General features: G+C 41.7%; 1 protein-coding gene across 1 annotated transcript in view; it reads right to left on the bottom strand.

Annotated features, from left to right (window-relative positions):
- Window positions 1–5,626: 5,626 nt before the first annotated feature.
- The window catches only part of LOC112075279 (NACHT, LRR and PYD domains-containing protein 4), a 27,358-nt gene continuing 19,006 nt past the window's right edge, over window positions 5,627–13,978 (bottom strand). The window contains exons 6-16 of the mRNA XM_024142302.2: window positions 12,931–12,935; window positions 11,077–11,123; window positions 10,394–10,940; window positions 9,044–9,231; window positions 8,377–8,414; window positions 7,835–7,899; window positions 7,488–7,702; window positions 7,047–7,303; window positions 6,283–6,417; window positions 6,026–6,158; window positions 5,627–5,924 (exon numbers count right to left, since the gene is read on the bottom strand). Of these exons, the coding sequence (XP_023998070.2) occupies window positions 5,815–5,924; window positions 6,026–6,158; window positions 6,283–6,417; window positions 7,047–7,303; window positions 7,488–7,702; window positions 7,835–7,899; window positions 8,377–8,414; window positions 9,044–9,231; window positions 10,394–10,940; window positions 11,077–11,123; window positions 12,931–12,935 (1,740 nt within the window). The 3' untranslated portion in view covers window positions 5,627–5,814. The remainder of the gene's footprint in view (window positions 5,925–6,025; window positions 6,159–6,282; window positions 6,418–7,046; window positions 7,304–7,487; window positions 7,703–7,834; window positions 7,900–8,376; window positions 8,415–9,043; window positions 9,232–10,393; window positions 10,941–11,076; window positions 11,124–12,930; window positions 12,936–13,978) is intronic.

Raw genomic sequence — 13,978 nt, 5'->3', positions numbered from 1 at the left:
ACTTCATATGTGTGACTAGGTAACCCTCATGAACTGTAAATCAATCATTTCTCCATCAGATTTCCAAGAAAAGCTCACACACACAAACACAGCTAGGATGGAGTGACATAGAGTGGGGCTTAGAGACATACAGAGCCTGCAATAGTTACCTTCATTCGAACTATCAAAACAGTCAGACCTAGAGCTCTGGAACTTTAGAAACCTGTTCTAGAGCTCAAGATGATAGTGCACGGGGATTTATGTGGCTCTAGAAGGTTCTCAGACCGAGAAACAGCCTTGTACATTTGCAATAATCTTCAATTAATTTTGACCATTATGAAAATGATGACATTTAGAAAAGTCCCAGAGTCGACAGATTAGGTGCATTGAAACGCCCTCGGCCCATAGAGACGGACCCAACGTTTCCGTCCGATAGCTCATTCAAGGACCCCGTAGCAACGCCCGGAAAATGTGGATTTTCAGCACCATTTAAGATCGATGCTCGGGCTTCAAATGACCTATCGAGACGAAACTTGGGATTCAGCTAGGCCTACACATAATGTCAGAACTGGACCCGCAGCTAGAACGTAACTACGTGATTTATGCTTTTTATTATGCTTTAAACAAAAAGAGCTGTGAATTTTAGGCCTGCTCTAAAATATGTGATAGTTGGCTTCTAAACGAGTTGGAAAAGTGGGTGTGGTGTCAGTTTGTATCAGTTTGTTTTCAGAATGATATCTAATTGACTAATGGATCGGTGATTATCTGGCTGACTTGTGTCCATTTGCAATACGTTTAAACCGTGATAGACCATCACCAAATTGACATTCTGAAATCAACACCAACGAGCGATGGAGGGAACCACTATCACTGCCCGGCAATCCCGAGTTCATGGGCAAGTCAATTTTGCATTTCTGTAGTATTTTTGAGCATGTCATATTCGTGATGGTAAATGCCCATTGAAACTTATTGCAAATGGACAGCCGTGCGTCTGGTGATTGGAACGGGTTACCAAGAGCACATTTTTTAAATTGTTTTTAATGCCTTTAGAAGGGGTGCAAGGGGTCCACGGTTGGGTAGGGAGCACCCCACCGTGCCCATCCAACAGGGGTCGTGCCTGGTCATTTTGGACGTTTTCAGAAATCGTTAAAAAATGACAGAGTCCAACTTCTCTCATGTCATCATCGAGCGATGGAGAGGAACCACTATCACTGCCCGGCTATCCTGAGTTCATCAGGACAGTCAATTTAGCAATTCTGCAGTATTTTTGAGCATGTCATATTCGTGAAGGTAAATGCCCAATTAAACATATTGCAAATGAACAGTACATTTGCAAAAAGATTCAACAGTGAAAAAACATAACCAAATGGACATGATGAAATCAACACCAACGAGCGATGGAGAGGACCATATCACTGCCCAGCCATCCCGAGTTCATCTGGCCAGTCTTTTTGGCATTTCTGCAGGAGTTTTGAGCACGTCAAATTTGTGATGGTAAACGCCCATTGAAACATATTGCAAATGGACAGCCGTGCACCTGTTGTATGGAATGGGTTACCAGGAACATATTTTTAAATGGTTTTTAATGCTTTTAGGGGGGAGCAAGGGTCTACGGTTGGGTTGGGAGCACCCCCCACCGGTGCCCATCACAAGGGTCATTTTGGACATTTTTCAAAAAATCGTTAAAAAAACAACAGAGTCCCAGTTCTCCTCATCATACATGACAAATAGACCATCTAGGTTGATTCATGGCTTAACATAGTGCTATATTCGTTTGGGCAGTATAATGCCATTTGGACATGGTTCACTGACTTTTGGGTTTGGAACCCGACTTCCTATGATCGTACATGGCAAATGGACATAACATCCTGATTTGGCACTTTAATACTTTCATATTGCATTTGGACATTTCTTATGGCATTTGGCAATGGTTCACTGACTTTTGCTTCGACTTTTGTCTTCCTATGAAATCATATTGCAAATGGAAAAACATCCTGATTTGGCACATTCAATACTTTCATATTGAATTTGGACATTTCTTATGGCATTTGGCAATGGTTCACTGACTTTTGACTTCGACTTTTGACTTCCTATGAAATCATATTGCAAATGGACAAAACATATGCCTTATGGAAAAGTAAAAAAAATATAGATATATATGAAGATAAAATATGACGAAAGTATGTTCATGAAAATGTTATACATGTATAATTGACAAGAAAAAAAATCTAAAAATTTTGACAAACCGTCCGTAAAGCTTTTTTTTAGGGGGTGATACATTTTTTGAAAAAAAAATCTAATTTTCTAAATTTGACTCTTGGGTCTTGACTTGATATGCATTTGCAATATGAAAATCTACGGTGGAGAGCGCTCCGCCATCTTTTGGATTTTTGCTGTGTGACACTTGGCATTTGCCTTATGACATTTGCCATAAGCTTTGAATGAAATGCATACATTTGAGTGGTATTGGACACCGTGCATATGTTTCGTACAGTGCCAATATGTTCCATTAATTTGTGTCCATTTCAGGGGGTTCTCCTTTACAATCATGTAAGTGTCTTTGTCCACAGACTAAGAGACAGGCCTCAGCATCTTCAGATTAGGTGAAGAAGTGTCTTGTCCACAGACTAGGAGACAGGCCTCAGCATCTTCAGATTAGGTGCTTCAAGAAAGAGGTGGAGGAGAAGGGAAGAGAGAGATCAGAAAGTATGGCGAAGAAGGAGGAGTGAGATACACCTGAGATAATGATCTGATATGGTCCTATGATACACCTGAGATAATGATGTGATGATGGTCCTATGATACACCTGAGATATGATTGTGATGATGGTCCTATGATCACCTGAGATAATGATGTGATGATGGTCCTATGATACACCTGAGAATAATGATGTGATGATGGTCCTATGATAGCTATAATAAGATACATTTATTACAGGCAGCAACACAAAAACATGCTTCCATTCTGAAAAAATACTTTCTCTTTGATCTGGGTAGCTATGTTTTTATTTGACCTATATTTAATCATTCCACATATTCAAGGGAGGGAGAAAAGAAAACGGTCTTACCTAGATTCACTCAAGTACTTAACAAGATGGTGTTCATGTTCACTGAGAGCTTTGAGACAAGCTCCCATCACTTCTGGTCCTTTAGGGAGGACTGCATTCAGTAGTTCTCTCATTCGCTCCTGTTCAGTTGTTTCAGCTGTTATTCTGGAGTACTCTTCATCACCAATCATGTCCTTTGACCGCAGAACATCTGCTATTGGCTTTGGGTTTTTGACTCCTGAATGAGTTTAGCCCTGTGTTTCTTCAGAAACTCCTCAGCAGGAATCCCAGGGAGGGATATGCTGAAGGGGAGTGAATTAAATGAATATGGCTTTAGGGTGAACAGCATCTGTTTCTACATCTAACAGTCTCTCTAGTTATCATTCCTCTGATAGTCATTCTTGTATAGAGCTGACTCCAGGGTTGTAGTCAATTCATATTCAAGTCAGTCAATTAAAACATTTTTTTCTTCCTACTAGTCATTGAAAATAGATGCCATTTTCCAGATATTGAATTGGAATTTCAGTTTACTTCTGAATTGACTGACTTATTTGGAATTTACACTTACCCTGTCTGAGACGATTGTCTTTTCTACAAACAATACAGAGCCTTGCAAAAGAGTTCATACCCCTTGGATTTCTCTGTTGTGTTACATAGTGGGATTAAAATGGATTTAATTGTAATGTTTTGTCATCAATCTACTGAAAATACTCTGTAATGTCAAGTGGACCTGTCCCCCATATATACTATACATCTGGAAGGTCCTCAGTCAAGTATCGCATTTCAAGCACAGATTCAACTTTACACAAAGACCAGGGATGTTTTCTGAAAGCCTCATAAAGAAGGGCAGTGGTTCGTAGATGGGTAACAATAATAAATATGACATTTAATATCTCTTTAAGCATGGTCAAGTTAATAATTATTCTGTGATTACTTATTAAACCACCCAGACACATCAAAGATACAGTCGTCCTTCTGAACTGAGCTGCAGGACAGGAATGAAACTGTCAGGGATGTTACCATCAGGATATTGGTGAATTTAAAACAGTTACAGAGTTCAATGTCTGTGATGGGAGAAAACTGAGGATGGATCAACAACATTGTAGTGACTCCATAATAATGACTTAAATGACAGAGTGAAAATAATACAAATATACAGAATAAATATTCCAACTATTCTAAAACATGTATATTATATGCAACAAGGTACTAAAGTAATACTGTAAAAAACATCTACAAAGGAAGACACTTTCTGGCCTAAATGCAAAGCCTCATGTTTGGGGCAAATCCAACACAACACTGAGTAACTGCCTCCTTATTTTCCAGCATGGTGGTGGCTGCATCATGGTATGGGTWTGCTTGTCATCAGCAAATACTGGGGAGTTTTTCAGGATGAAAAGAAACAGGATGGAGCTAAGAACAGACAAAATCCTAGAGGAAATCCTTGTTCAGTCTGCTTTACACCAGAAACTGGGAGAGGAATTCACCTTTCAACAGAACAATAACCTWCAACACAAGGCCAAATCTACACTGGAGTTGCTCACCAAGAAGACATTGAATGTTCCTGAGTGGCCAAGTTACAGTTCAGACTTAAATCTGCTTGTAAATCTATGGCAAGACTTAAATGGCTGTCTAGTCATGATCTCCAACATCTTGACAGAGCTTGAAGAATTATGAAAATAATAGTGGGCTAATATTGTACAATCCAGGTGTGTAAAGCTCTTAGAGACTTACCCAAGAAGACTCCCAGCTGTAAAGACTCTTAGAGACTTACCCAAGAAGACTCCCAGCTGTAATGACTCTTAGAGACTTACCCAAGAAGACTCCCAGCTGTAATGACTCTTAGAGACTTACCCAAGAAGACTACCAGCTGTAATCGCTGCCAACGGTATTTCTAAGTATTGACTCGGGGGGCTGAATACTTATGGAACAACTATTTTAGGTATTTCATTTCTATCAATCTAAATATATATATTATTTGACATTACCGAGTATTTTGTGTAGATTGTTGACTAGAAATGACAATGAAATCCCTTTTAATCCCACCTTGTAACACAATAACATGTGATGCAGATACTTTTGAAAGGCTCTGTATTTCTGTCTGAATGGTCTGTATCATTACACTCCACTGAACATGACTCATGAAGACCTTCATTACCCGACTGAACATGACTCATGAAGACCTTCATCACCCCACTGAACACGACTCATGAAGACCTTCATCACCCCACTGAACATGACTCATGAAGACCTTTCATCGCCCCACTGACATGACTCATGAAGACCTTCATCACACCCACTGAACACGACTCATGAAGACCTTCATCAACCCCACTGGAACACGACTTCATGAAGACTTCATCACCCCACTGAACACGACTCATGAAGACCTTCATCACCCCACTGAACACGACTCATGACACTTCATACCCACTGAACGACTCATGAAGACTTCATCCACTGAAACGACTCATGAAGACCTTCATCACCCCACTGAACACGACTCATGAAGACCTTCATCACCCCACTGAACACTCATGAAGACCTTCTTCACCCCACTGAAACATGACTCATGAAGACTCTTCATCACCACCTGAACACGACTCATGAAGACCTCATCACCCCACTGAACACGACTCATGAAGACCTTCATCACCCCACTGAACACGACTCATGAAGACCTTCATCACCCCACTGAACATGACTCATGAACACCTTCATCACCCCACTGAACATGACTCATGATGACCTTCATCACCCCACTGAACATGACTCATGAATACCTTCATCAGTGTTCTTCCTCACAACTTGAAGAGATGTTAGCTCTATAACCCGTTTTATAAACCTTGTCCAAAAAAACAAACTTACATGTTGGATGAGAGTCTTTGCTATATTCGTCTGAAAGACAAGCAATAGAAAATATCATAAAACATGTTAATAGCATCTGTTAGAAAAGGACATTGATGATTGACATACTGTTCATGTCTAGTATTTCTTACCTTTTGATACCATCTCTCTCCATACTGTCCTCTCATCATCCCCGATTAACTCCATCTCAATGTCAACCCCTGTGTTTCTCATGATCATCTTACAACAGCTTGGTGTGGTGTCTGCAGGTAACAGCTGAATCTTCTGTAGGCCATATGGTGCAACGATTGAGACAACAGACAGAGAGAGACATAGTGAAATAGAATGATATTCCAGTTATTCTTATACAATATGACAGATTCATGTCCTCAGTCTGATAAAACTGCACCTCTGGATTGATGGAAGTGGAGTGGGGATTCTTGAGTGCAAACCAACTGTTCAGCTTTAAAGACCCGTTTGGACTTGACAGGACCAATTCTGAATATCCTTGGGACACCTGATTTTTCTCCCGTTCCTGAACAGCCTACAAAATGAGCAATGTAGTAGTCAGTCAGAACAATGTAGTCTCATAATTCACACAACATGCAGCTCACTGAGCAATCCATTTTTGTCAACAACAAAAATTGTGTACACTACTGTTTTACTATCCCTATTTTACCAGGATATTATGTTAAAGGTGTACCAGGTAAGTTGACTGAGAAGAGATTCTCTTTTACAGCAACGAACTGGGGAAGAGTTACAGGGGAGAGGAGAGGGGATAAATGAGCCAATTGGAACCTAGGGATGATTAGGTAGCCATGATGGTATGAGGGCCAGATTGGGAATTTAGTGAGGACACCGGGGTTAACATCCCTACTCTTACCATAAGTGCAATGGGATCTTTAGTGACCATGGAGAGGACACCCGTTTATCGTCCCATCTGAAAGACAGCACCCTACACAGGGAAATGTCCCCTTCACTGCCCCGGGGCATTGGGTTCTCCTCCGACCAGAGGGAAGAGTGCCGTCTACTGGCTCTTCAAATGAATGAGACAGAAATAGATTTCTCACAGAGCTGCATGTTGTCTTTCTAATCTAGAGATTTTCAACAAACTATCAGCTTTCCTTCAGTAAGTTTCAACCTACTGTTGTCACTTCAATGATAGTGCCTCACCTCTTTCTGACTGGAGTTTCTGAGGAGCAGGTACAGCCTTGAAATTACTGTTGACCTTTTTACTGCCAAATAGAGGACCACGTCACAGTGGACATCTATGTTCCAAGACAGTAATCTCAGTATCAGAGAGATAGCTGAGAACTTGGGATGGAGAATCTTAGCATGGAATCTGGTGACCTCATGCACTTCCTCAAAAGACACTCCATGTTCCTCAACATGAAGAACCTTCATCTCATTCCTCAGGGAAGGGTTGGTCCCTGAACAACACAATACAAAGGAGACAGAAAGACAAATATTGTACTATTCATCCAACTAAAACACAAAKAATATGCAGTACCAGATCACAGTAAACTCAAACTCCCAGAATAGTTCATTCATTCAGGAAGTGAAACTCAGTTACATGGAAATGTCTTTCTGAATACTACTTCTATGTGGTTTTACCTAAACAGACAAAGTGTGGCAGATGAACTTCCTCCAGTTCACCTAACTCCATAGTGATGTCCAGCAATGGACCACCTTGTGTGTACTGCATGTCTTTCAGAAGTTGACTATAGGGTTCCCAGTTCCTGAAGTGATACTTCAGAATGACATCTCTCTCACACAGCCAGCGGAGACCAGACACTGTGCACTCATAACTCCCTTTGGGTGTCCTGTGCCTGAGGGCAACATCAAGATATGGTAGAGAGGGTCAATGGTYAAATGGAGAGGTTGGATTAGAAGACTATTCCCAAAGGTAATGGGGAAATACACTAGCAAGTGGAATGAAATGTTAAAAGTAGTTATTTTACCTGAACATTGTCACTCCCTGGACAGTGGAAGTCAAGGGTTCAATCTGAAGCCAGTGTGTGGAGTCCTGAACAAGGACAAGCATGTCAGTAAGACACATGGGGCCTGTTTCCTGGACACAGATTGAGTCTAGTGCTGGACTAAAGAGCATGCTCAATGGAAGTTTCATTAGAAAGTTCTTTAAGGTCCAGGACTAGACTTAATCTGTGTCTGGGAAACTGGCCCATTAACCAAAGTAACTAATCTAATGTATTTATTCAATGTTACATGGGATGCTGGTGATTTATCAATTAAACTGTCTAATGACAAAATATGACAACAGCTAAAATCCTGCATGCCTACAAGCAGAACACAGGACTGTCTATATCCCAGGATGAATGGTTGGTCACTACACACCTGGCTTTGAGACTGTGTTTATATTACTAAAGTAGAACACAGGACTGTCTATATCCCAGTATGAACGGTTGGTCAGTACACACCTGGCTTTGAGACTGTGCCTGACTCCTGCAGGTATGTAAAAGTAAAAATTGACATTATGACTTACCTCAACATGGTCACAAGTCTTACAGCTCTGAAGAATCCCTGAAGTCAAAAGTAGTTGTTGTTTTAAATGGACAATCTCATGTACTAATGAATGAATAATTATTAAATAGACTTGTTATAAAAATGAATTTAAGTGAGCAACAGTCTCAGAATGTACACTCATTAGCATACCATAATCTGACATTARTGTTATATTAATGAATGTTTGTGGAAGCAGGAAACAACATCGTTCTGGTCCATGTTTTGTAGATGTTGGGGGTCTGATTTCTGGTAGATCCTAGGATGAGAGCTTAAAGGTAGAGTCAGCTAAATGATGATGTACGAGCAGCACCACAGATATTGTGATGAGCAAGATGCCTGACTTCTCTCTCACACAGTCACACACAGTTTCTGCTCATGTGCAAGTGTTCTCTTCACTCTCTTACAGAGTGGTAGTCACGGAACCAAAACAGCAGAGAAGTTTAGCCTTGTGCTCCACCACTCTTAGTTGTTGTAGAAATTAACCCACTACGCTGTTTACTTTGTGCATCTACGTCATATCGCTGACTCTACCTTTAAGTTTGTTTTGACCAAATAGATCGTGATTGTGTTCCTTGCCTGGGAATCAACTATAATGAACGCTTTAAAACTATTTTGATTTAAAAACAATTAAATCAAATAACGCTCACATTTCTCAGGTCCAGACTTGATACAACTCTCTCCACCATGGTCTCTGGTGTCCTCAGGTCCAGGCTTGATCCAACACTCTCCACCATGGTCTCTGGTGTCCTCAGGTCCAGGCTTGATCCAACACTCTCCACCATGGTCTCTGGTGTTCTCAGGTCCAGGCTTGATCCAACTCTCTCCACCATGGTCTCTGATGTTGGTAAAGCAGAAGGATAGACTGTGATTAAACTAAATACAACTTATAAAGGCTTTAAATAACATACCAGTCTTCATAAGCAGTACAGAGGGTGAATAAAGGTTGACAGAACAGCTCCCTATGTAGGGTGCATTGCCTAAATATGACATAACCCACTATGTCACCTTCCATAAAGTCAATACACATGGTGACATTACAGGTGACATTGCATATCTTGAGGAAAGCCCTTAAAGATGTGAGTTACATTCCCCCCTAGAGATGTGAAGTCACCAGTATTCATGAGTTACATTCCCCCCTAGAGATGTGAAGTCACCAGGTATCATGAGTTACATTCCCCCTAGAGATGTGAAGTCACCAGGTATCATGAGTTACATTCCCCCCTAGAGATGTGAAGTCACCAGGTATCATGAGTTACATTCCCCCCTAGAGATGTGAAGTCACCAGGTATCATGAGTTACATTCCCCCTAGAGATGTGAAGTCACCAGGTATCATGAGTTACATTCCCCCTAGAGAGTTGACGTCACCAGGTATCATGAGTTACATCCCCCTAGAGATGTGCGTCACATGCTGTGTGCAAATAGCCTGTGGAACATAGTTTCAGCCAAAAACATTTTGAACATTACAAAACTTTATCCTGCTTTCCTGAAGACTGTTCTGTCCTCTGGTAGATTAACGTGATTAAAATAAATTCTTCATAATCATCATGTTGCTCCTCAGTCTTTAAAGGTGTGACAACACAGCTCCCTATGTAGGTTACATTGCCTAAATGTGACATAACCCACTATGTCAACTTCCATAAAGTCAATACTGATGGTGAAATTTAACTAGGGCACAGTCTAACTGTCTATAGGTCCAACAGAACACATTAAACACACTACTACTAATCTAACTGTATGTAGGTCCAACAGAACACATTAAAACACACTACTACTACTAAATCTAACTGTCTGTAGGTCCAACAGAACACATTAAAACACACCACTACTTACTAATCTAACTGTCTGTAGGTCCAACAGAACACATTAAAACACACCACTACTACTAATCTAACTGTCTGTAGGTCCAACAGAACACAATAACGCACACCACTACTACTATCTAACTGTAGGAATGACTGCAGAGGAAAATAAAGGATAAAACATTGCTATGACTCACCTCTGAATGTGTTGGTCATCTATCTGACACAGGGTCACTGAGGAGGAGGTAGCCCAAAATCCAGGATAGAGGGGTTCAGTGAATCTGGTGTGTTCTGTGTGAAGGTGTGTCAGTGTTCCAGAGGAGGACACACTGTAGAAGGACAAAATACCACCTGGCCAGTCCAGAAACACTCCAACTCTGTTAGAAAGAGGACCAGAGATGGATCTGTCGACTCCATCATGGTTAAATAAATAGAGGCCATCAGAGCAGACTAAACACCAGGACTTCCTATTGGCTCCAATCCAACTGTCATCCTCCCATCCCTTCCTCTTCATTCCTTTGTACACCACACCAATGCCAGCCATGTTGCCATCCCTCTCCACCTCCCAGTAATAACGACATCCAGATAAGCCTTCTCTGCAGAGAACTTGGGGACTACAGTCAAATCTGTCTGGATGGTCTTCATAATGTTGCTTCTTCAACACCCGTGTCACCTTCCTGTTCCCCTCAGACAGTACCAGGTTTGGGTGTGCTGTATTTGGGTCCAGGGTGAGATGACAGGCATCTGTAAACAAAATGAGAGTTTAATCAAACCACATCTTCATATAAAATGTTGTTTTGTAGGTACAGAACAAGTATTGATTAGTTACTATGTTACTATAGTTCTGAATATACAGTTAATTAGGATTGAAGAGACTTACATTTCCTCGGCCCTGATTTCAGCCTGCACTCTCCACCATGATCCACACTGTAGGAGAAACAGGTTATTGACTGACAAAGACCTAATAAAGCAGTCAACATTTAAACCATATTGTTGTGTTCTGGTGCACTATCCAAGTTCATTACTAGAGACATACAGGTATTCTATCCTACCTACTGCATACAGAATGGAGTACAATTCATTACTAGAGACATACAGGTATTCTATCAAGGATTTTCTAGCCCTACCTACTGCAGGTACAGAACCGGACTACAATTCATTACTAGGACGCAATACAGATTCTAATCCTACCTACTGCCATACAGAACGGCACGATACAATCATTTAGACGCACATGCAAAGGGTATTCTATCCTTACCACTGCAACAGAACGGAGTACAATCATTACTAGAGACATGCAGTATTCTATCCTAACCTACTGCATAAACAGAACGGAGTACAATTCTTACTAGAACATACAGTATATCATATGACCTACTACTGCATTACAGAACAGGATACAATTCATTACTAGAACATACAGTATTCTACCACCTACGCATTACAGAACGGAGTACAATTCATTACTAGAGACCATAACAGGTATTCATCCTACCCACTGCATACAGAACGGTACTACAATTCAGTTACTAGAGGACATCAGGTTTCTACCCTACCTACGCATACAGAACGGAGTACATTCATTACTTAGAACATGCAGGTATTCTATCTTACCTACTGCATACAGAACGAGCAGTACAAGTCATTACTAGCAGACATGCAGGTATTATCTATCCTACCTACTGCATACAGAACGAATACAATTCATTACTAGAGACATGCAGGGAATCTATCCTACCTACCTGCATACAGAAACCGGAAGTACAATTCATTACTGAGAGACATTGACAGGGTATTCTATCCTACCTACTGCATACAGAACAGAGTACAATTCACTAGAATAACATAGTAGCCCCACCATACACGAGTCAATCACTTATGGCATCAGTATTCATTACTACGACTGCAATACTAAAACGAAGTACAATCATTACTAGAGACATCATGGTAGTTGCTATCCTACCAACTGCATACGACAACGGGAGTACAATTCCAAAGGATATCAGCAGATGCAGAACGAATGAGTATTCCATTGTGGTGTGATGAGTGTATGGCGTGTTGGAGTGCTCGAGGCCTGCTAGTTAGAACTTCCCCTTATGTCTACCCATCATGCGCTCTATGCTACTTGACTGCCTACTACACTAGCTATATGACACCAACCGCTGCCTCACTATTATAGGGACATTCATATTCTTGAGCTTACTTCAGCTTCTCATTGTTATATGTGGGATCACCAGGAGGCAGGCTGAAAGCAGTCCCCCTGCATGATGTGGAGTGTGATGTAGCTCAGGTTCCAGGCTGCTTTCAGGTGGCCGAGGGGTTTGACTCCAGAGTCTGAAAGACAGAGCAGCACAGCCCGTCCTCTGTGACCAGACAGCCAGAACAGCCATGAAGAGGAGACGACACAACAGTGTCTAGGTTGGTGGTACTGTCGGTCAATCATGCTTTGTATGACACCATTAGATGTTGTCACATGACACAAAAACATGCATTAAACATTAGGATGTATTTCTGAGTTTTGTTTTACGATCAGCTCAGTACCGCCGTGACTATGGAACTCAGCTGTACTTACCGCCAGTGTGTGTAGTCCTTTACAGCCGGATCCTCCAGTCCAGCAGGACAGCGTGTAACTCAGCTCAGTACCATGACGCTGAGCTGAAGACAGCTGTACTTACCCCAGTGTGGTTAGGTGTTACAACGCTGATCTCCGAGTCCCAGCAGACAGCAGTGTAACTCCAGCTCAGTACCAACCTGACTGAAACAGCTGTATACCCCAGTGTGTAGTTTTACAGCCTGGATCCTCCAGTTCCAGCAGACAGCAGTTGAACTCAGCTCAGTACCAACCTGATGAAACAGCTTACTTACCCAGTGGTGTAGTTTACAGCCTGGAACCTCCACCAGCAGACAGCAGTGTAACTCAGCTCAGTACCGACCTGACTGAAACAGCTCAGCTTCCATGTGTCTAGTTTACAGTCTGCGATCCTTCCAGTCCAGCAGACAGCAGTGTAACTCCTGAGGTCCTGCAGGTCATGTCTTTTGCTCAAGCGTCCAGTATGTTGTTCAGTTGCGGCAGTGGGGAACTCAGGGACTGAGGCCAGATCCGAACAGCAACCCTCTCTCAGACCACACTGACCAGACTAGAGGCAAGAGCACATGATTAACCACCCATGGTTTTAAAAACATCCACATAATAACTCATACTGAATGATATTGAACTCACACTAGTGTCGTATTTCGAGTGGACTGTTATAGTCCAACATCAGAGCAGCCTCCACTTTCCTCTGTCTCCAGGTCATTGTAGCCCTGAGGTCCAGTTCCTCAGGAGGGAGTTTATATGTTGTCTGCAGAGCCTGAGGCCAGAGTCTCACAGGATTTATATGTGAGTTTACATGATCCAGTCTGGAGAGAGAGATAATCTGTTAGATATACAAATCCATTCCATTATAATGAATACTGTAAACATCAACTTACAATAACAGAACGTACAGTGCTCTCTTGCAGTTTTCACTACGCAGCCAACCTCTATAACCTTCCTCTGATGTGTTGTATGTCTTCAGGTCAAACTCCTCCACAACCTCCTCTAGACCACATTAACAGAATAGGCCAGGCTAACATTGGTTCAGGTATCTAGGTCTTGTTCTGAAAGAGTTCCTGATCGCAGGGAGTCTGATTCTTCAACTAGAGAGTTGGCACCAAGCCCTCATTCAGACAGCTGGAACAAGTTGATGACCTTTCCTGTTGAGATTCCTGGTTGATCTTGTCCTGAAAGGTACCTGACCTGT

The sequence above is a fragment of the Salvelinus sp. IW2-2015 genome, unplaced genomic scaffold (genome assembly GCF_002910315.2).
Source record: "Salvelinus sp. IW2-2015 unplaced genomic scaffold, ASM291031v2 Un_scaffold3060, whole genome shotgun sequence".
Classification (NCBI taxonomy): domain Eukaryota; kingdom Metazoa; phylum Chordata; class Actinopteri; order Salmoniformes; family Salmonidae; genus Salvelinus; species Salvelinus sp. IW2-2015.
Note: the sequence above shows the minus strand (reverse complement) of the source record. Positions and strands in the feature narration are given on the sequence as shown.